Source organism: Lepisma saccharinum, chromosome 17, assembly GCF_977018435.1.
Source record: "Lepisma saccharinum chromosome 17, izLepSacc3.1, whole genome shotgun sequence".
Lineage (NCBI taxonomy): Eukaryota > Metazoa > Arthropoda > Insecta > Zygentoma > Lepismatidae > Lepisma > Lepisma saccharinum.
Window position 1 is genome coordinate 21,187,619 of NC_139245.1, and position 21,922 is coordinate 21,209,540.

The following is a 21,922-nucleotide window of genomic DNA, read 5'->3' on the forward strand; positions in this document are numbered from 1 at the left end:
TGTTTTCTGCACTACAAGTGTGTGAAATTTGTAAATGACCGATTTTGTTCCAGAAATGTAAAAACCATTTGAAGGGGAAATTGTGAATAGAATTCAAGGTTTTCAGTGTTTGAGAAATTTTGAATATTTCCTAGATTTGTCAGGAAATGGTAAATTTTCCATTGCCCGTAAGTATGAATTTTAAAAAGTCCGAGTCTGCTGCCACGCACGTGTCAGCAATAAGAATAAGCGTCAAATTTGCTCCTGCCACGTAATTCGTCTGCTAAGAGGTTGTTACAAATCTTACGAACAGATTAAGACGAGAGAAATGAATGTACTGGTAATTTAGAACCTTTTTCTTTAGAAAGCATTTAGCGATATTATTTTAATGCTAACAGAACCTAACCTAACTACGAGAGCATTTATGTTTATTATTAGAAGAATGCTGAGCAGCGGCGTGCATTCGGGGTACGCAAGGTACGCACTGCGTACCCATAACACAGTAAGAAAAAATAAACATTTTTTCGTCTTCCCCGAACATGAAAATTCAACAATTATCGCTCCGAAAGCAGTTCCACTGCAAGAAATTCCGATTTCCGCACGAACACGCTGCTGCCTTCCTGAAGGCAGTCCCGAATAATCCCGATTGTGACTTCGGCACCCACCCGATCCGCGTTCCTGCCGATTTCCGCAGAAAGACGCTGTTTCTTCTGCTTGGTACCCTACAAATTCGGAAGGTAACCCTATTGGCTCATATCAGCCCCGACCACGTGTTTGGGTCTGCCCGCGCTTACACTCTCTCTCACTTCTTTCCCGGTTCTAAGCATCGAGGGTACCCAAGATTTTGACAGCGTATGCAGTGTTGACAGTAGTCAACATATGAATGGCTTATTGCAGAAAGGGACCTGAGTCACTTTTGCACAATTCTGAGAAAAACAATGAAAAATCGTATAATATTAATAGTGTAAGAAAGAAATGTGCCGTTGTTGGCTCAAATATTCAACATAATGAATAGTTAATTTTGCAACCCTCAATGCATCCCCCTGCAGTATGCTGCTAGACACAGTGGAGATGAAAAAATTAACTCCGATACCTCAAAAATGTGACTCAGGTCCCTTTCTGCAATAAGCCATTCATATATTTTTTTCTGGAATGCTTAGGTTACTAGCATTTAGCAGCCACGCGTAGATAGACAACTGTTGGGTTGCAATAAAAATACATTATAAAAAGTGATACCGGAATCAGAGAGGAGGGCAAGAATATGTAGTGGTGGAAGATCATATTTAATATACGCGTAAACTATCACATATAAAATATTTATACGAGGTTAAAATTACACTAGCAAGTTTTTTTTCGTATAGGGAAGTGAGGACCAGAATGGACTGTCACTGCGTCGACGGGAAAATATGTGAACAATTTGTAAGTTTCGCACAATTCTCAGAGTATGAAAGTATCTGTTTATCTCCTTTCGGGATCAACATTTCCTTTGAGTTCCATGGCATGGGTGTTGATTGTTGACCCGACGATATGAATGAATGATAAAAGAAAAACATAATAAAACACAAGGCTTACAATGGGATTCGAATGAGCCCCCCTCCCTACCGCCAGACATTGCAAAGTGATGTACCGTAGTTTAGCTTTTGAAGTGTTCTGGGATGTTTGCTGACGCATTTTCTACTTGTCCTTAATTATCTCCCTTCTGAGTCATTCCATGCGAAATCAACACAGCCTCCAACCTGACCATCTCCGATTTTCATGAAATTTGGGGAGTTGAAACTATGCATGGAACTTAGTAACTATGAAAATTTTTAGTCTCGTGCGTCTTGTAATTGTTAAATTATTCAAGGTCAAAGTTAGCAGAAATTGCCCTTTTTGAGCCCGCTTAGCTATATTAAATGTGCTATAACTCCGCCATTATTTCGCCTAGAAAGCTCAAATAATGCTTATTGTACAGGGAATTGAACAAGCTTTCCAGTGCTATATAACAAGCCCACCTTTAGATAAAAATATAATTTTGCCACGTGACCTTGACTTTTGACCTTGAATATCTCAAAACATGTCATCACCAAAAATCGTGAAAAAAATATATTTGGTCCCTCATGCCATACTCTAAAACATATCAAAAAGTCATTCTGGGACTGCCATGGGATCAGAAGATACAAAATAATATGTTTAACTATGTGACTGATAAAAGCCTCATTACATGAACTATGACGAGTCAAAAGTCCTTTAACACCCCCTACAAAATGTAAAGGAGTTATACTGGTCATGAAAGAAATAGGTTAGGCACAGGGAGACCTTTATTTATTTTTTTTATTTTTATTTTCAATAATGAACTCAACAGGCTGGCGCCCAGTTAGAGAGTTCAGAGATACAGGTTTTCATACATGCTTCAGTGACTGTTATTTGATATTGTTGTCATTACACAGTTTTTAAATTGTATATATGGCATAGAGAACAAATCAATATCTTTGTTACGCTTTTCTAAGGCATTGTAGAGAATACTCATTCTCCAGATAGGGGATTTCTTGACAATGTTTGTTCGCGCTCTATTCACAAAAAAGGTTTGATGATTGGGTCGCGTCTTATTGTTAGGAACGCGTAATTTAAATTGTGAGATCCAATGAGGAGAGCGAAGTTTTCCATTATATATTTTCCAGAGCAGCAGCAGGTCGCGGACTGTCCTTCGATCGTCAAGCCTGTGCATTCGGAGCTCCTCTATTAGATTACTGTACGAATCAAATTTGGGATAAGTACCTTCAAGTTTATACTTCATATAACGTAACATCTTTGATTGTACTCGGTCTATTTTTGTAGTCTGTACTATACTGTCAGTGTTCCATACAACAGACCCGAATTCAAGTTTTGAACGCACTAATGAGTAATATAATACCTTAAGTGTTTGGGTGTCTCGAAAGTCTCTGCCCATTCTAATAATGAACCCGATAAGTTTGTAAGCGTTGCCTATTACTTTGTTAATATGGTGAGTGAAAGTTAGCTTAGAGTCAAAATATATTCCTATGTCCTTTGCTGTTTCAGATTTTTTTAGATTGGTATTATTAAGTTTATATTGAAAATTTAAGATCGTTCTTTGCCCCGCACCTCCACCACGTAGCGTTCCAACCTGAACGCGGGGATCTTAAATAGGGATGTAACTTGCCCCTCCCGATTAGTATAGACGGGATCAAATGAAATGTACTTCCCTTTTCCTACCAACTCAGAAGCGAGTTGGAAACTCTTCATTGCTCCTGTATAGATAAGAAAGTGGGGGAGGGCAGTAGCAGACAAGGCCAGCACGCAAACTTGTTTCCAGCAAGCTTTCTTTTGGAGTCTTGGCAGTTTGTGGAAGGATTTTGTGTTCCTATCCCCCCGCCCCTCTCTCTCTGTCTCTCTTTCTCCTTGTGTTTGTGTGTGTATGCGTGGGTGTGTGGGCGCGCCGACGCCCGTTTCATTTTAAGTTTGACGTATTTTATTGCATTGACTAATCGCTGTTGTGACTGGGTATGAACCAGGTTAGCAATGGAGACATACTGAAGGATCAAAAATACAAAAATTCATGGCATGAGTAGTTAGTAGTAGTAAAGGTAAGGTAAAGTTCCTCGTCCGTATAGAACCGTGCCATGAAGGCACATTTAGGGGATGTGTCAGTCAGTAGGGCGCCGCAAATTCTCGAGTTCGGCCATTTTGGAGGTGAATGATCAGCATCACGCTCCAGCTGTTTTTACTCCCCAGGGATGTAGTAGAAACGAGAAAATAAAAATGTTTTACATTTCGCGTATGTGACAGTATTCTTTGGATATTGTCTTGGAAGTGTCTGTTAACATCCTAATTTTGTTTAAGGATAAAACTGGCTGAAGGCCGCGAGTGTTCCTGAGAAGTAATGAGCATATCACATAATGCCCAATAGTTTGGCTTGCGTTTTTCGAAAATAATAATAATAATAAAAACAATATATAGAAATCAATTTTACGAATGCTTACGTCATTGTGACCATGGAGTGCATTTTGCACACTAACGAGGATCTGGCGTCTAGGTATAAGGTCAGTATAATGGTCTGTGGGGTTTAGACTGTGTCCTATCCATCTACGTTTTTTTAGTTGTCCTTTCACAACTTTCATCTTAACACACCTTTCATTACCCAAAAGTGGAAGAAAAGCGAAATAAAATAAATAAATAAATCGGTCATTGTGTCCCTGCGTTTTTCAATTTATCACCATGACCGAAAATTAATGTTTCACTGATGTAATGCATCACTATAATCATGTTTGATTTGATTTGAATTTAAAATTTTCGGTGAGTCAGCGCCAAGGCTATTTTGCACCAGTCACATTATACGGGGTCCATCCCCTTATCGTTACACATAACAACTCTAACGTTGCAGAACTAAAATCATAAAATATTAAAATCTTCTGACTTTCGTTAAAAGTTGAGGCTGTAAAGGAGCACTCAGCACAAATAAGGACAAAACACAGGACAACACAAACAAAATTATACTGGCTATGGGGCCAGTCGCCTGAAGCCTCGTTAGTCCGCAGTCCAGGGTGTATTACGTGGAAGTGAGGTTGACTATTGGGTGCACTACGTGGAAGAAACACCCCTTACACCCCACTCTAATCATTTGAATTATTTTCCGTCATCATCGCTTGCATAGACTCTAACGCTGTTGTCCTTAGTGTAATTGATCATATTGTGTGGAAGTTTTGATGTAGGCAAAAGAATGGTTAGGAATAAATGTCAATTGATTGTTCGAAATTTAAAATATAATAACTCCGAGGTGACGCATATTAACTGTTCTTAGTTCGATGTCAAAGACCGATTTTTCCTATACATTAAAAAGGATTCCGGCCTCCGTGGTAGAGTGGTTAGCACAGCTTGCTTAATGACCGGCTTTGGCATTGTGTTCGTTGTGAGTGTCGCTTCATTAATTTCATCATTTCATCGACCATCCTCATCGTCGCGTTTAACCAAAAGTGCACCAGAAGCGAATTAAAATAAAGCAAATCAATCAATCAAAAGAACATAGGGTTTCCAGTTTCATAGAGCAGTATGCAAAGCACTCGGTCATGAAGGCCCTCAAAATTGAAATAATAATTGCAACAGAAAACCTGATATTAGAGTATTTTAAGAATTTAGGCATATTAAAAATTTACGTCAACCAACAAAAATTTCACCTGTATTGTGTGATATATGGTTCTGCCCTAACAATTGATTGATTGATTTGCTTTTATTTCACTTCGCTTTTTGTGCCACTTTTGGCTAATTTGCGAAGATGGGGAAGAGTGATGATATAATGAAATTGATGAATGGACACTCAGAAACATCCATGCCCAGGCCGGGATTCAAACCTGGGACACCTGGTCGTGTGTATGGGACCGGTGGCCATCCACCGTCGAGAGGAAATTGGGGAGCTACAAATGAGTAGCGTGACGCGGTCACGGAAACCTACAACGACTGAAGACTTGTCTTGCTGACCACACGTCACCCCATAATTCCCATCTCGGCAGGTGGAAGTGAGGCCGGCAGTCGGTAGGTAGGACCTGGCCCTCACGGACTGTTGCGTCACGGGTTATTATTATTATTATCATCTTCAAATAAAGCTTCATCGTTATATATTACCGTATTTCATCGCATAATCGTCGCACCCTGTTTCTCAGCCTGGGAGGCTGGGGAGGGGGGATAGGAACACAAAATCCTTCCACAAACTGCCAAGACTCCAACCCATTCATTTACAAGAAGAAAATCTAAATTCTTGCAAAATCTTAAAAATTATCCATTTTATTTTTGTAGGTTTGCATTAAAATATTTTATGGCTCGAGGGGGGCCATGGCCCCCCTTGACCCCCCTGCGTACGGGCCTGATCGATACCGACCCCTTCTATACGGACGAGGAACTTTACCTTACCTTTACTACTACTAACTACTCATGCCATGAATATTTGTATTTTTGATCCTTCAGTATGTCTCCATTGCTAACCTGGTTCATACCCAGTCACAACAGCGATTAGTCAATGCAATAAAATACGTCAAACTTAAAATGAAACAGGTGTCGGCGCGCCCACACACACACGCATACACACACAAACACAAGGAGAAAGAGAGACAGAGAGAGAGGGGCGGGGGGATAGGAACACAAAATCCTTCCACAAACTGCCAAGACTCCAAAAGAAAGCTTGCTGGAAACAAGTTTGCGTGCTGGCCTTGTCTGCTACTGCCCTCCCCCACTTTCTTATCTATACAGGAGCAATGAAGAGTTTCCAACTCGCTTCTGAGTTGGTAGGAAATGGGAAGTACATTTCATTTGATCCCGTCTGTACTAGTTGATGGTAGAGACAGCCCTGAACGGGCAGGTACAAATATCTAACTTATCATTAAAATAGACTCATGATTCGTTTTAGACTGAAGTGAGCAATGCGAATGGCAGAATGGGTGTAGACTAGCTTACCCTGTTCGGTTTAGAAATAAGACCAGTATCTCCTGCTTCCCCGATGATTCCAGATTAAAAGACCTCGTGTCGCTCTCATGCGCACCTATTTAAACCCTCGCTTGGCCTCTCGTCACCTCTTGCCAAAGGCCAGTGTTCTTACCATTTCCTGTGAAAGGCTTATCCAACACATTTCTTGAGCAGGAGCTGACAAGGTCTGCCAGCTTCAATATTTCTTAATCGAACAGGGCATGGTACGAAGTAACGGAATAGTATTTTGCTGCATTAAGAGAAAGACCGTTGCGCAAGCACCACGCACTCAACCTATTTATGTCTTGTTGTAGACACACACAGTCTTCAATATTTTTTATTCTTTGAAAGAATTTCAGGTCGTCTGCAAATAACAGTTTTCTAGAATTAATCAAATGTTCTGGTAAGTCGTTGATTAATAGAAGAAAGAGAAGAGGTCCTATGTTGGACCCTTGAGGTACTCCGGAACGTACTAGAAATTCGCTGGATGTGTGGCCTTTATACGAAACATATTGTTTTCTATTCATTAAATATGACGCCATAAGTTTCCTGAGGGGAAGGGAAAAGTTGAAAGTGCCCAATTTACTTAGTAGTACATCATGATTTACAGTGTCAAAGGCTTTGGAAAAATCAGTGTATATTACATCCACCTGCCCCCCATCATCTAGCACCGTGCTTATATAATGTGTGTGTCAAGCGCAGGTCCGGCATATTGTTGACCACCATATTGAATTCAACGCAAACATTTCAAAGGAAAGTGGGTGGTTTTCGGGCATAGCGGACCGGACACAACGTACCGTGGGAGGTTGACTTTTGCTTTCTTCTGTCGTGTGAAATTTGCAGCGAGTGTTTCGTTCATATTATTTACATTACAGGATCTCTATTGTTTGTCGGTGCTGTGAAGTGATAAAATAGGGGGACCGGGAGTTATTGATGACATTCTGGAGAAGGGATTTTCGGAATTTACGAAAAAAAGTATAAACAATCCGAAATGGAAGGTCTGTTCCTGAGTTGGAAGAATTGTTTCAGGCAGGAGTTGTGAAGGATGGTAAGCAGTATATTAGGCATTTTGATTTTTGAGAAGAAGAAAAAATATCTCTACAGAGTGATTGACTGAGTAGAAAAACAGTGAAACTTTATTGTTGGCCTTATTCGTTGGTTTCCTCTGCGAAAGGTGTTGTGAAATAGTAGAGGATACTGAGATTTATCAAATTTATTACATGAAATTTGAAAGGACGGAAAATGATTGTGCCATTTCCTTCCCGTTCAATGTTCATCGCACTGCATGAAGGAAATAATAATTAGAAGTTGAATTGTTGGACTCTACGTAGCTACTATCAGAATATATTTGCGAATATAAAATATCATACATATATTTTACCTCGCTACATTTGGATATTGATACAAGGATGAGAAATTTCCCATTATAAAATTGTAGAAAGAAGTTATTATCTGAATAACATTATCGCCAGGGAGGGGGGGTCTGTACCCTATAATCCATTTCGGTTGGCCCATGTTGCGTACCCTAGTTTAAATGTCCCCGCACGCCACTGATGCTGAGGGACCTAATCTTAAAACATTTTTGTGAAAGTAATCGCTACAACTTCACAGTGTGTGTTACAGACGTAATTGCATACATAGCATGATGAAATCATGGTAAAACAAAGACCGAGTCTACTGCCACCAGTGATGTGCGTCTACGCGTAAACAACGATAGTTTACATTCTACACGTAGATTACGTAATCTATGTAAGCAACATGGCGAAAGGTGATAACTTAGCAAAGGGCGCTGTGGAAGTAAAATAAAATTATACTGAGTATCACTTGCTGATGTGTGAAGGGAACATTTCATACTCTTTCTTCCAAATTCGAACAATTTCTCACCTAGGAAGAAACCTAATATAGGAAATATTCTAGTGTTTTATGGGAAAAAGACCACTCTTGCCTCACGACTGCCATCTGTTGTTGTTTTTTGCATACTATTTACCTTCTTCCATAGTTGATAATAGAAGAGAAGAGAAATTCTGTTGTAAATAGGATTCTTTTCAGTTCGTTACGAACCAATATAGTTGAAAATGTCACTTTCTTTTCACGAAACCCTTGAAAATTAATTTTAATGCACTTTAGATTGTCTACGTAGACTATGTAAACTACAACCCAATGTAATCTACGCGTAGATTACGTGTAGACAACGCATGTAGACGTAAACTTATAGTCTACGGCACATCACTGACTGCCACGCGCATCTTTTTTAGGTTCCAGCAGAAAATGAACGTGGCAGCAGACACTACCTTTTAAAAATGTCCCATTGCGAGCGACCAAGAAAATTTACATCCCACACGATTAGCGTTAATCATGGACTAACATCAAAGGAGTTAGTGGTAGGACCACGCCTCTATCAATCTGTGTTCCTTCCCAAGTATATACACATACATAACATTAGTGCAGTCCTCGAAGAGAGGGGGTTAACTAAATTTTTGAAAGCAACCCCCCCCCCTAGTCTCATTGTCACAATGTTAAACCATAAGTGCATCACCCCACTAATATTTTCCACTAAGGCGCTACATAACTGTACACAATGACTGCTCATTTTCAATATAAAACTAATAGTTTCAAATGAGAAAAGCAGCGGCATACCTAAAAAGGGTTTGGTGGGTTCCAAACCCTTTGGCCCAGTATTCCTAAAAAAAAAAAAAAAGAAAAGAACATCAAGAAAAAAAGATGGCAAAATAAGGACTGACTACTACTAAAAAAGTATACGTAAACTCTTTCGAAAATCTTGAGCACGCCACTGAGAACAGCTCCTCTCGGTGCCCGCCTGGTAGCATTGTTTGTATCTTGCGTTTTTCTTTAAAAAGAAAAGACAATTCTTAATCTGCATTTACTATTTTATTACATTAAAGTTCCTACGCCTAATAAATGTGAATGTACACATAATAAAATATGGTTGAAGGTCTTCAAGCGGCGATATCAGACAAAGAACGCTCTGCGTCCAGTCCTGGTCAAGTTGCAAGTATTCCCAGTTTCAATTGGTTGCTTTTGGTTTGGTCGGAGCTTGTAGGTGGAGAGGGTGAACATTTTGTGGGATTGAAAATAATCGCGTAATAATAGAATCATGAGCGTCGAAGACGAAGTTATGAGAATACAGAAGCAATTAACAAAAATTATTTCTGGTGATGGAGCTGTACGTGTATTTAAAATTGCTTTGTAATGTATATTTCGATATTATGTTATGGTTGTGACAACGGTTGAGAAGGCTAGTAGTTAACGTGAGAGAAGCATGAGCATTATTTGTTTACATTTTTTTAAATGTGATTTAATGACACAAATTATCCCAGCGTCGAGGTTGATTTATCAAAATGGAAGAATTAAACAGTATCGAATGTTTGTGTATAGACTGTTCTAATATTTGTATGCTAAAAGGCGCCGTTTCGTTTATGCAAATACAGCTAAAAGAGAGAACTTTTTTTTTCGGAAATAAAATATATTTTGTTTTTCCATTCCATTTATCATTCCCCTTTACTTTCGTTGTGTGAAATTTTATATTTCGTGCCAAGACTTCGGACATGTTTCTGCAATTTGTTAACAGTAGTAAAAATGGAAGGAAAAAATCATTAATTAATCTTCATTTTCCCATTATTTTATAAATGTTTCTTAAAAATTTATGATAACAGTTTCGATTGTTTAATGATTTTTTCAAAGTCCAAAGGAGAAAGACTAAGAATTGCAGAATTGTAGGAATGATTTTTGAAGAAACTAATTAGCAGGGTTAAATGTTTCACCAAGTATTATTTACCAGAAAAATTATGATTTGTAAATTAGCTTATGTGAGCATATGTGCATTGCAGAGAGCAGCCATTGGTTTACAATAGTTTGAGGCATGGAGTTCTGGCAGATTTTTGTGTGTGGCTCGAATGAAGTTTTGTGCTTGAGACCAGATATTACAGATTCAGGGTAATGGTTCCGATTGTTTCATGCTTTCAAAGTTTCATAGGGGAAAGACAAAGTACTGCGGAATTAAGTGTTAATGTAAATTTGAACCTTGGTGAAAGTAATTAGCACTGTTTGCATTTCCGAAAAGTTATATTTGTCAGTGAAATAAAGATGAATAGGTACCGTATGCAAATATCCCCACTTCCCATTGACAAAGCAATCCACAGACTACTACTGACACGAGGCCTCAGACCAGCACCAATATAATGAGATGTTGAAAACATTTATAAATATTGTAATGGTAACAGCCAAAACATGGCCTGCCTAACCTAACCACAAAATCATTTAGAGTAATTATTTTAATACTAAGAGCCCTAAACCTTACTCGCGTAACCTATGAAATCCCATTGCTCCAGACACACGTGATCTAGATGGCAGCATTAATTCGTAACCAATACAACAGTAAACAAATGTCTGCTTGCAAGAGAAGAAGTATACAGAAGTGAATAACCATTCTTAAGAAGCAAACATGCATTAAGTAAACACTAAAACTCTGAAGTTTATGTTAACAGGCATACATAGAAATCGAACCATAGAAAAAATGCTTGTGTACCATGATGAAATCAGAATTAAACAATTGGAACTTGGACCAAATTTATTTTTCTCATGAGTGCTGTAGCTTTACTTTAGCAGTACTAACACTAGTTTAGTAAGCTATTGTGCCCAATCCTCCCCCCCATTAAAATGTTAATTGCTGGATTATGTGCACCAGCCATATATTAATTTAGATTTACATTTTGTGTTTCCATTCCGGATTTCCACTTATAATTCGACTCATATGTGAAGTAAGTTCTGTAGTATCTGTGGGACACGGTAGCTCATTCAAGAAGCAGTGTGAAAACATAATTAGGTACTAGTATACTATCCTTCGGACAGATTTCTTCATTTCTACAGAAGAAACTACTTACCGTAATAAGTTCCTGTAGTATTGTCTAACATCTGGAAGGTGTTTTGTGTGATGTGGGAATGTTTCATAGCGGAAATTCAGCCATTGACGCATAGCCCCACGAACCATTTCCGGTAAGGTTAGGTTAGGTAGGGTCACAATAGGTTCCAATAGTTAAAAATTGGTTTCGAAAAAAATATGCATAGCCCCACACACCATTCTCGCATAGCCCCACAAACCATTCATACATAGCCCCACGAACCATTTCCGGTAAGGTTAGGTTAGGTAGGGTCACAATAGGTTCCAATAGTTAAAAATTGGTTTCGAAAAAAATATGCGTAGCCCCACACACCATTCTTGCATAGCCCCACACACCATTCTCACATAGCCCCACGAACCATTGACACATAGCCCCACAAACCATTTGCGGAAACGTACGTTCTTCAGTTACCAAAACACTTTTTTTTTAATTAAAATTTATCAAAAAAACGTGAATACACGTTAAAAAATGATCCGCGAAGCAGATAGGTAAGTACAAATGTCAAAAATTGACGAAACTCAGAAATTATAGGTGTCCGAAGGATAGTAAACATTTACCCATAATTATTGTTGTCAAAGTGGACCCAGTTTAAGAAGAGTTTGGCCTAAGTTCCAATTGTTTAATTCTGAATTAATCATGGAACACACATTTTTCTCATTGTTCGATTTCTGTTTATGTCTGTTACGACATACTTCAGGGTCTTAAGTGATCATGTGCATGGGATGTAAAGCAGTATTACATTTTGTTGTTGTCAGGTTTAGGGCTCTTTGGATTAGGTTCATTGCATTAATAAAACATCCATAAATGCTTTTACTGGTAGGTTAAGTGGGGCAAGTTTAGGCCTATTTTCATTAAAATAATGTCCATAAATGTTTCCAACAACTGATCATGTAATATCTGGTCTCAAGCATGAAACATCCTTCGAGCCATACACAAAAATCTGCCAGAACTGCATGCCTGAAAAGCTGTAAACCAAGAATGGCTTCCCTCTCGAAAGTCAGATGCTCGCTTACGCTACTTTTCAAACCATTATTTCTCTGGTAAATAATACTTGGTGAAATGTTTAAACTTCCTTCCACACTCATTTGAAGTATTCTGAAGCACTTCCTAATACTCGTATAAAAGTTGCGAAAAAAATAAATCATTAAACATTTTGTTTTCTGTTCAGTACTTTGGACTGTGATTGTTTTCAAATTTTGTTCGATGTGGTGTAGCCTTAATATCTTTCCCAGTAGTTGTTTACATTGCAGTGTTAATTTGTAGTTAGATAGGTTTAGTCTTCCTTCCTAAATTATTTTCTTTTTAGTTTTTCATGTTTGTTCACTGGTGATCTTGTTAGTATAGAATGAAATGTAATACTGGCTACAGAAAAAATATTACTAAATGATTAAAACAATGTTTCAGTTTTTGATAGTTCTATAAAGATACCTTATAAATATGATATGCAGTGCTTTCATATGGTTATTAACAAACACTAATAAGACTTCGTATTGGTTTACCACTTGTTGGCTTAACAAACTACACAACCGAATCTAAATCCTTATTTAACTTGATAGATCTGCTCATATGAAAGCAAATACCAACATTCATGGCAGACAGAGAGAGATACCAGGTTGCATGGCATAGATATATTCTCAATAATATGTTGTTGATCAGAGTTAGCCCTATTACAGCATTCCACAGGGTGATTACTGAAGAGTAACCTCACAAATCTTCTGCTTCGAAAAATATCCTTTGCCCTTAAATTGAGTGGATATATACCGTGCGTCCATTTCGATCTTCAGCCGAGAGATCGGGAGAAGCGTGGCGGGCGGCGCTGACGGAGATGCCGACATTTGCGGCCTGTAATGCCCGCTTATTTTTATGGACATATCCAGACATATGGTGGCCGCGGTGGCTCAGTCGGTAACACGTCTGACTACCATGCTCAAGGTCCCGGGTTCGATCCCCGGCCGGTTCAAATCCGGGAACTTTTCTAACGGTGGAAGCGGCCCCGGCGCCTACCCAGCGTCGAATAACATGGGTACCTGGGGGAATCCCTGGGGGGGTAAAGGCGGTCAGGGGCGTGATGCTGATCACATCACCCCCACTCACGACCGGATCAAGAAAGTGTGGGGCGTTACCCCCACACCCCCTATACGCCTTCATGGCGTGGTGCTATGCACAGGGGAACACTTTACCTTTACCAGACATTTATATAAATATTGCAAAACGAGCACTAACCTGTGTTATAAGAGTTGTTGAAACTGATATCCACCAAGTGCCAAGTGTGTAGACTTTCAGGGAGAATACGTTGAATAGCCTGAAACTTTCGTACCTGTAGCTAAAGTCCTTCTGGGTCGGGCCGAGAACTTATCAGACCCCTCGTAACGTGAACCTTGCGGCTGGCATTCCAATTGTCTCACTGACACAAGACACATACACACTGCAATAACACAAACAAGTAACGGCAAGTAACCAATAATGACACTCTTGCGCACAGTACGAATTTAACACGATCTTGGTTTACATCTGCTCGCCACTATATTCACAGCTCTGTTGCGAAGGAACAAAAAACTCGAGCTCGGAGATTTCGGATTGCAAGGAAGCTCACGAACACCATTGACTTTTAACGGTTTCGTCTACAGCATAATCTTGATACAGTGTTGCACATTCGAAACCTCCAAACGATCCCCATCGACACAAAACTCTTTCAAGGATATAAACTTAAGCAGGACGTTACTGGTCAAAACTACGATTAAAATGTTTTATTATCTGTGGCTCTTAACACCGTTTCTAAAGCGTATTTTTTTGTGTATATAAGGCAGGGCGCGAAATTTCCGGTCGCCAGGTCGCCATTGGCGACCAAAAGTTTGGGGCTGGCGACTAAAATTTTGTTATTTCAAATGTGTGTCAAACATGCCCGAACATCTCAATACAGCGTTCGTACATGGTTTTGGAAAGTGAGCAGATTGAAAACCCCATGTCCACTCAACGCCAACCCCATCTTACAAATTTATTTAATGTAGCATACTATGTAGCTAAACACGAGAAGCCATTTAAAGACTTTGTAGATCTGCTGTGTTTGGCAGAAAAATTAAGTGTGAGTGTTCTACCTAAGTATGGCAATGAAACGCAATGAGGAGAATTTATTCATTTCATAGCTGAAACTTTGAAGTTAGATCTAGTGGAGAAAATAAAGAAAAGTACATACATCAGCCTTCTGATGGATGAATCCACAGATAGATCATCAGTCGAGCATGCAAATGTGTACGTATGTTCGATACGTGGATGCAAATTATGGTCACATCAAAGAGGACCTTTTAGGAGTAATAGATCTCACAAACTCTACTTCTGCTGGTTACTTCACAGCCATAACTGATATTTCGATAAGGCAATAGGTTCAAATAAATACAGAAACAAGTATTACATTGTAGGCTTGGGTACTGATGGTGCAGCAAATATGGTCGGGCACAAATCAGGACTGGCTGTTCAAATGAAATCTATTTGTAATAAAATGATAAATATTCACTGCCTTGCACATCGTTTGCAGTTAGCTGTGTTGGAGTTAAATATCGTAGAGCATTTGATTCTGTAATTAGGAATATTTTTCAGTTTTATCATGGCTCTGCTAAAGACTTCACCTTTTGAGAGAAACGTTAGAAGTAATAGGAGGAGAAATTCTAAAACTGAGTGATATCCACACTATTAGGTGGATAGCCAGCAAAGAAAGTGCTGTAAGAGATCTCTTGCAATCATGGAAAGCTGTTGTGACCGATCTTGAAAAGGTGTCCCATAGAAAATACACTGATGGCGCTAAAGCTAAGGGTTTGCTGAAAAGTTTGAAGCAATTTAAATTTGTTAAGCTTCTGTACTTCCTTTTGGATTTTTACAGGAAATTGAACCCTTTAAGCATGGCACTACAAAATAAGAATATTTTGATTTCACCTCTGAAAATAAGAATTGAACACTGTATTTCAGTTTTGGCTGACCTGGAATCTAATGTTGGACCAAGCGAACAAGATTTCTTGGACCATGTATCCATTTCAGGAAAGATCAGGGATGTGCAGCTCACAAACATTCAAAATAGAGAGCAAGAGTTTCAGACTGTTAGAGGAAACGTAATTAACAATGCGAAGGTGTACATCACAGAAAGATTGCAATCTATATCAACAGATGTGATTGCATCTCTACATGTTTTCGACACCTTGGGTTGGCCTCCCAAAGAAAATATTCTTCAGTTTGGGATAGAAGAAATAAAGAAGCTCTACATGTACTTGAACCCGAGCCTCTATAATGAGAAAATGGATGTTCTGTTAGCAGAGTGGACAGAATACAAACTTTTGTTTTCTTCTCTGACTTTGAATCAGACGCTGGAGAAGATTCACAGTGAGGAGTGTTCAGCAAGATTCCCAAATTTGCTCCAGATTTTGACATTTTCTGCTGCTCTACCAGTGAGCATAGCTTCATGTGAGATAGGTTTCGGCTGTCACAACAGACTCAAGACTACTTACAGGAACTCTCTGAAGACTGAGACACTGGATGAAATGCTCCTAGTTTCCGTAAATGGACCCCCCTCTGTCAGTGTTTGACCCAGCAGCTCGATTGATAAGTGGTACTTCAGTGTAGAACGACAGCGCTACACAAACATTAATTCCTAAAGTATGTTGTTTTTAATAATTGCTTATATTTTTATTATTTATCAATATAAAGTAGTGGCGACCAAAAATTTTAGTCCGGCGACTGACTTCAAACTTGAAATTTCATGCCCTGATATAAGGGCAGAACTTGGATGAATTACAGACGATAAATTATACCACAGGTTAATGCTCGTTTGCAATATTTATATAAATGTCTGCATATGTCCATAAAAATAAGCGGGCATTACAGGCCGCAAATGTCGGCATCCCCGCCAGTGCCGCCCGCCACGCTTCTCCCGATCTCTCGGCTGAAGATCGAAATGGACGCACTGTATATATCTGATTTCGCTGGCAAGCAGCGTGCTTCCACCAGCTACACCAGGGTGTCTACCAGTCATGAATGTCAAGAAATTATGCTTGAGGTCAAGAATTTTTTGCTATTTTTTATAGTGTAGTGAATTTACATTGTTATATACCTGTACTGGGATTTGATAAAATTGAATATTTGGAAATCTAAAATTGAATAGAGTTGTGGTTAAGATTTCTTCATTTTGTTTCTTAAGAATTATATTCTTGAATGCATGGAGTTTTGTAAAAATATTGAAGTAATGTGGCCATTCCCCATCCAGGGTGGAGTTTGGAACATTAATTTTTACATGCATTAATAATTAAAGCAAGTCTAAACCTCTTGTTAAAGTACAGCTTCAGTTTTCATACTCTCGCCTTATGGTAGCGGTTTTTCATTAAATAAATGGTAAGAAAGAGGGTGGGAATATGCCAAGAAAAAAGAAAGAAAGGTCCAGAAAAAGTCTAGATTTTTGGTTTGCATTCTTGTGGCACAATAAGCAAATAAAGGCACTGTATGTGAATAACACAGATAAATACGCAGCACTGTAAGAAGTTTTGGAATATTTACTGTTAACTGGCTTCTTTTTTACATCCCTGAGCGACTTCGTGGTGCAGATAATACCTTTACCGAACTTTCCTAGATTTAATTTTTTTCTACAAAGTTCTTACTATTTTTTTGCAGGGTGAAGAACAAGCACTGGACTTGCTCAAGGCTCTACAGAAGCTTCCAGTAAACTTGGAGGTTCTCACAACAACCAGGATTGGAATGACAGTCAATTCACTTAGAAAATCCAGCAATGATGATGAAGTAATTAATCTGTCAAAAACTTTAATCAAAAGTTGGAAGAAATTCTTGTCTGGTAAGTTCCTTCATGGTCTGTAATATTGCTGTCAACTTTTGTAGAATTCTGCAATTTCTACTTTGGAACTGTTAACAAAATCAGTTCACAGAAAGAAAGTGTAATGTTAAATGCTGTACTTCGAGTAGGGTTCGAATGAAAATAATATTACACAACTTTGGGTACATTCACCCACTGTACACCCGTGAGAATTACATTTTTTTTTTTAATTGACAGATTTCAATGTTTTACATAATATAAAATTGATTCCAGCTTGCGGAAAATACAAATAACTGAGATATTTGATCCCAAAGTAGGTCCCGTGTAAGTAAGAACTTGCCATCTTGGAGTACTTTTGCCACTTTTAGTAAAAACTGTTTGTTTGTCCACTGCTTTCAGAGCTCAACAAGTGCAAGTTGGGCTTTCCTGGTGGTGTAGTGGTTACGTCGTCATCTTGTCATCAAGGAGTCCCGGATTCAATACCTGGTGAAGGCACATTGCACACTATTTTGAATCACACTTCAAACTGTAGTTCCAGTGCAACTCAATGTCCGCATTACACAAACTGTTTTTGAGCCATATTTTCGTTTTCTATTATCCGTGAAGTATGCTGCATGGTAGCAGATAACTTTTCTTACATTAAACTTAAATTCTCTTTTTTTCTTCTTTTCCATGTTCTTTCTCTTCTGCTACTGTTTTTTGTTTTTTCTACAGCTAACATAATCTTCCCTAACATGATTGTTATGTTCTCAACATCTGGGTATATTTGTACGCCACCCATAGTCAAATCTAGTCAAGTTAAAGACAAAGCATATATGTACACCTTCCATGGTGCAACATCACATTGCAGATGGCATATATACCGTATATGCCATCCACACTTAAGGGGTTAATTCCCTAAGTGCCAAACAAGACATGGATGCCGTTTACTTAGATATTTCCAAAGCCTTTGACTCTGTCTCATATGCAGCTCACCCACAACTTGTGTGAAATATATTCAACATTCACCAACTTCTTCTTTAGTTACTTTCATCTTACTTGCACAATAGAAAGCAAATAGTAATCATATCTGGTTGCTCTTCATCTGACTTCCTGTAATTTCTGGTGTGCCTCAAGGAAGATCTATGGAGCACCTATATTTCACTCTTTTCATGGATGATATTCCTGAATATATGTCTACTGCATGTCCAATTTTATTTTATGCTGATGACCACAAATTATGTAGAAACACTACTTCAGTTCAAGACAAACTCCAACATATTAAATGCTGGTGCAAGACTGGAATCGAAAATTATATCCTGAGAACTCTGTTGTCATGATGTTTACCCTTAAATTCAATTTTACAGCACCATCCTATAAAATATGCAACCAGAATATTCCGTTCTTGCAACAAAGAAAGATCTTGTAGTCATTTTTGATAAGGAAACTGACCTTCAGCCACCATATAGATTAATATAGAGCCATGAAAACTCTTGGATTCACTTACAGATATCTCCTGTGTTTCTACCCTCAAAACCTACTCTGCAATATGTTTTGTACAATGGGATGCATAAGTATTACCTAACAAGTTATCCATCACCAGGTTTGTTCTGTTTGTTTTATGCAATGAGTTATTGATGAACTGAAACAAAATGTCAAGCAAGCTGCTGAAATCTTCTGCACCAGTACACATAATAATTTAGTCCTTACATTTACGTAGGATCCAAGAGAAAATTACATGAAAATAGTCTTGGACAATTTATCGAGTAATATTTGTGCATCCCACTGTACCTATTGTTGAATATGGTTCATTGCAAACTTTTCCAAATTCTATCCACACATGATCTTTTTCTTCACTGTCAAGTTTCAGATCTTAAATTTTGGAAAATCACATAAACACAGTCAAAAAAGTTTTGCATCACCCGAGAAGTGATGAAAATAGCATCCGCAACATGCCGAAGCAGACAAGAAACGATGAAGCGGAGCTCATTGTGCGAAGTAACGCGGTCAACGTGCAATACCGATCACCACAGACGATTACCGGAGTCGGCAAGCGCATGCGTGTGTTCGAGCGTAGCATCACGGTAGTCTGTGAAGGTTAGTTAGGTGTTCCTTGTGTCCAGTTAGCGAAGGCGAGCGAGTGCAGCTATGTGCAAGGAATGCCTAGGCTTACGATAGTGCAGCTATGTGCAAGGAATGCCTAGGCTTACGATAGTGCAGTTTGATCGGGCCAGGATCATCACGCTACTGCAGACTGGCATGTCACAACGAGCTGTAGCTAGGGCTGTTGGAGTGGCGCAAAGCGATGTCTGTAGGATCTGGAGGCGGTATACAGACACAGGAACAGTAGCAGATGTTCAACGGACAGGTCGTTCATGGGTCACAACACCAGCACAAGACCACTATGTACGACTCTCAGCTCGGCGACAGAGTACCATGACGGCAAGGAACATCACTCATGTCCTCCAGGCAGCCTCCGGTGTGCGTGTTTCAAACCAAACTGTCCGAAACAGACTCCGAGAAAGTGGTTTACGTTCCAGAAGACCTCTCCGGTGCCAGTGCCTGTTGCCACGACATTGGCACGACCGTGTGCATTTGGCCCGTGCACATCGAAATTGGGGACCCGGTCATTGGGCACATGTGCTCATCACCGATGAATGTAGGCTATGTCTAAGGCCAGATTCACGAAGAGGATGGATGTGGCGAAGCCCTGGACTGCAGGAGCGGCTTCGTGGTGTCCAGGGGGTCCATTCATACCAAGGAGGAGGAATCATGGTGTGGGCAGGGATCATGCTCGGATGTCGAACGCCCCTAATTCCAATTAGAGGGACACAAACAGCTGTTCGTTATGTCAGAGACATTCTCCAGACCACTGTGGAACCATTTCATCAGGAAATTGGTGACGAATTTGTCTTGGTGGATGACAATGCCCGTCCACACCGTGCACAGATGGTGCACGATTATCTGCAGGCAGCGAATATCTGTCGCATGCTCTGGCCAGCGCAAAGTCCCGACATGAATTGCATCTTGAAGTCCTTCTTGTGGCACAGGACGAATTGGATCGTTTACCGCAAGATCACCTTGATCGTCTCATCCTCAGTATGCCACAGCGTGTTCAAGACCTTCTTGCAGCCAGGGAGGATACACCAGGTGGTAGACAATGTTTCTGGTGGATCCGCTATGACGAACAGTCTTCTTTTGACAGTTCTTTGTTTTTTCGCCTCCATCATGAATTGTGCCATTTTCGTTTTAAACACATTTCTGAGAAAATTGTACAACTTTTGTTCCCTTTTCATTCAACATGTCTTGTTCTTCATCTTTTCTTTTGTATTCCCACTGTCATTGGCAATAAACCTTGTGCTTCATATATGTTTTGTCGTTTTCCGTTTTGATGCAAAACTTTTTTGACTGTGTTTACAAGTATAAATTTTAACATTCTGTCCTGAATAAATGTGTAATCTTCTCTTCAGGTGAATTGCATGTTTTTTGTAGGATACATATTTGGAATTGATATTAAACTTATTGTGCTTTAAAATTGAATTCTCTGGGTGATATTCTAGAATTTGGAATATTCATATCCGTAAAGCTAATTAATGTTTTAACATGAGTCATGTTATGTGATTAGTTGATCTTTCTTTTCTGAACTTCCTTTCAGGTCCGAATTCAAACAACAAAGACACCCCAAGCGGTTCAAAAAAACCAAAAGAAAAAGAAGAGAAGCCAAAAGATAATGAGGTTAAACAGGAAAAGAAGGAGAAGGAGAAACCAAAGATCACATCCTTTCCTCCAACTTCAGTAAACACAACAGATGCCGTTCGACTCAAGTGCAGAGAGATGCTGACAAATGCCATTCGAGGAGAGGGAGGTAAGTGCTGCTTGCAGAATAGTGTTCATCTAACAAACACATTTGTTATAGTATATTGATATTTATGCAATTTACATGCAGTATTTCTGAATGGCATTTGATTCATAAGATGCAACATAGAGTGCGCAGAAACATGTGAAGTAAATTCTGAGGTGGGGAGTTTGAAACGCTGAGTAGTATACAATTTGTGCATCATGAAAAATCCAACTTACATTTTAGGTCTGCAGTGAAGATCACAAAGAAGAGAGAACATACTGCTTGTATATACATGTGTATTGTTGTTTTAAGTCCACTTAATGCACAGATAGGCTAATTGGCACTTTACAATGTGCCTCGACCGGGAACCAAGGACCCCTTGAATACAACATACTGTTTAAGAACAGATATGTGTGTTAACATAACTTATGACATCTGAATGAAATAAAAGGTGTTGCCTAAAATCCTGCCAATCATTGAGTATCGCTGAACTTGTGACGAGTACTGCACCAAAGAAAATCAAGCCAGCTGAGCAGAAGCATTCTTCGAAGGAATTCATAAATACTTACAATTATTTATTATAATCTTATATTACATTATTACGACACTTCGTACTTGGTAAATAACAAGGAAAAAGAGAAAGAGGAGAGGGTGGGATTTGAACCTACGATGTTTCGTTCGCGACAAAAAAGTATAACAGGTTTACCACCTAACCAACTGCTGCATGAGACTACTAACGTGAAACTTCATAAAACACTCTGATCTCAGGGTCAACAACCATGTGCCGGAGTTCTGAATCATATTTTGCCACAGATCAAAGAAAAGACACACTTTGCAGAATGAGCCGGTATTGTGCAAGGTATCTTTACTGAAATTTAGCTTAAAATCATGAGAAATTTGCCTCTTTGCATTCAAATGTGAGGACAATTTGTTCCAGGTGGAAGAGAA

At 39.1% G+C, this 21,922-nt stretch overlaps 1 protein-coding gene across 1 annotated transcript in view; it reads left to right on the top strand.

The window, feature by feature from the left end:
* The first annotated feature begins 9,463 nt into the window (after positions 1-9,463).
* Positions 9,464-21,922, top strand: part of TfIIS (RNA polymerase II elongation factor) — a 29,487-nt gene continuing 17,028 nt past the window's right edge. The window contains exons 1-3 of the mRNA XM_083138508.1: positions 9,464-9,613; positions 16,998-17,175; positions 20,789-20,998. Coding sequence (XP_082994634.1) covers positions 9,545-9,613; positions 16,998-17,175; positions 20,789-20,998 — 457 coding nt within the window. The 5' untranslated portion in view covers positions 9,464-9,544. The remainder of the gene's footprint in view (positions 9,614-16,997; positions 17,176-20,788; positions 20,999-21,922) is intronic.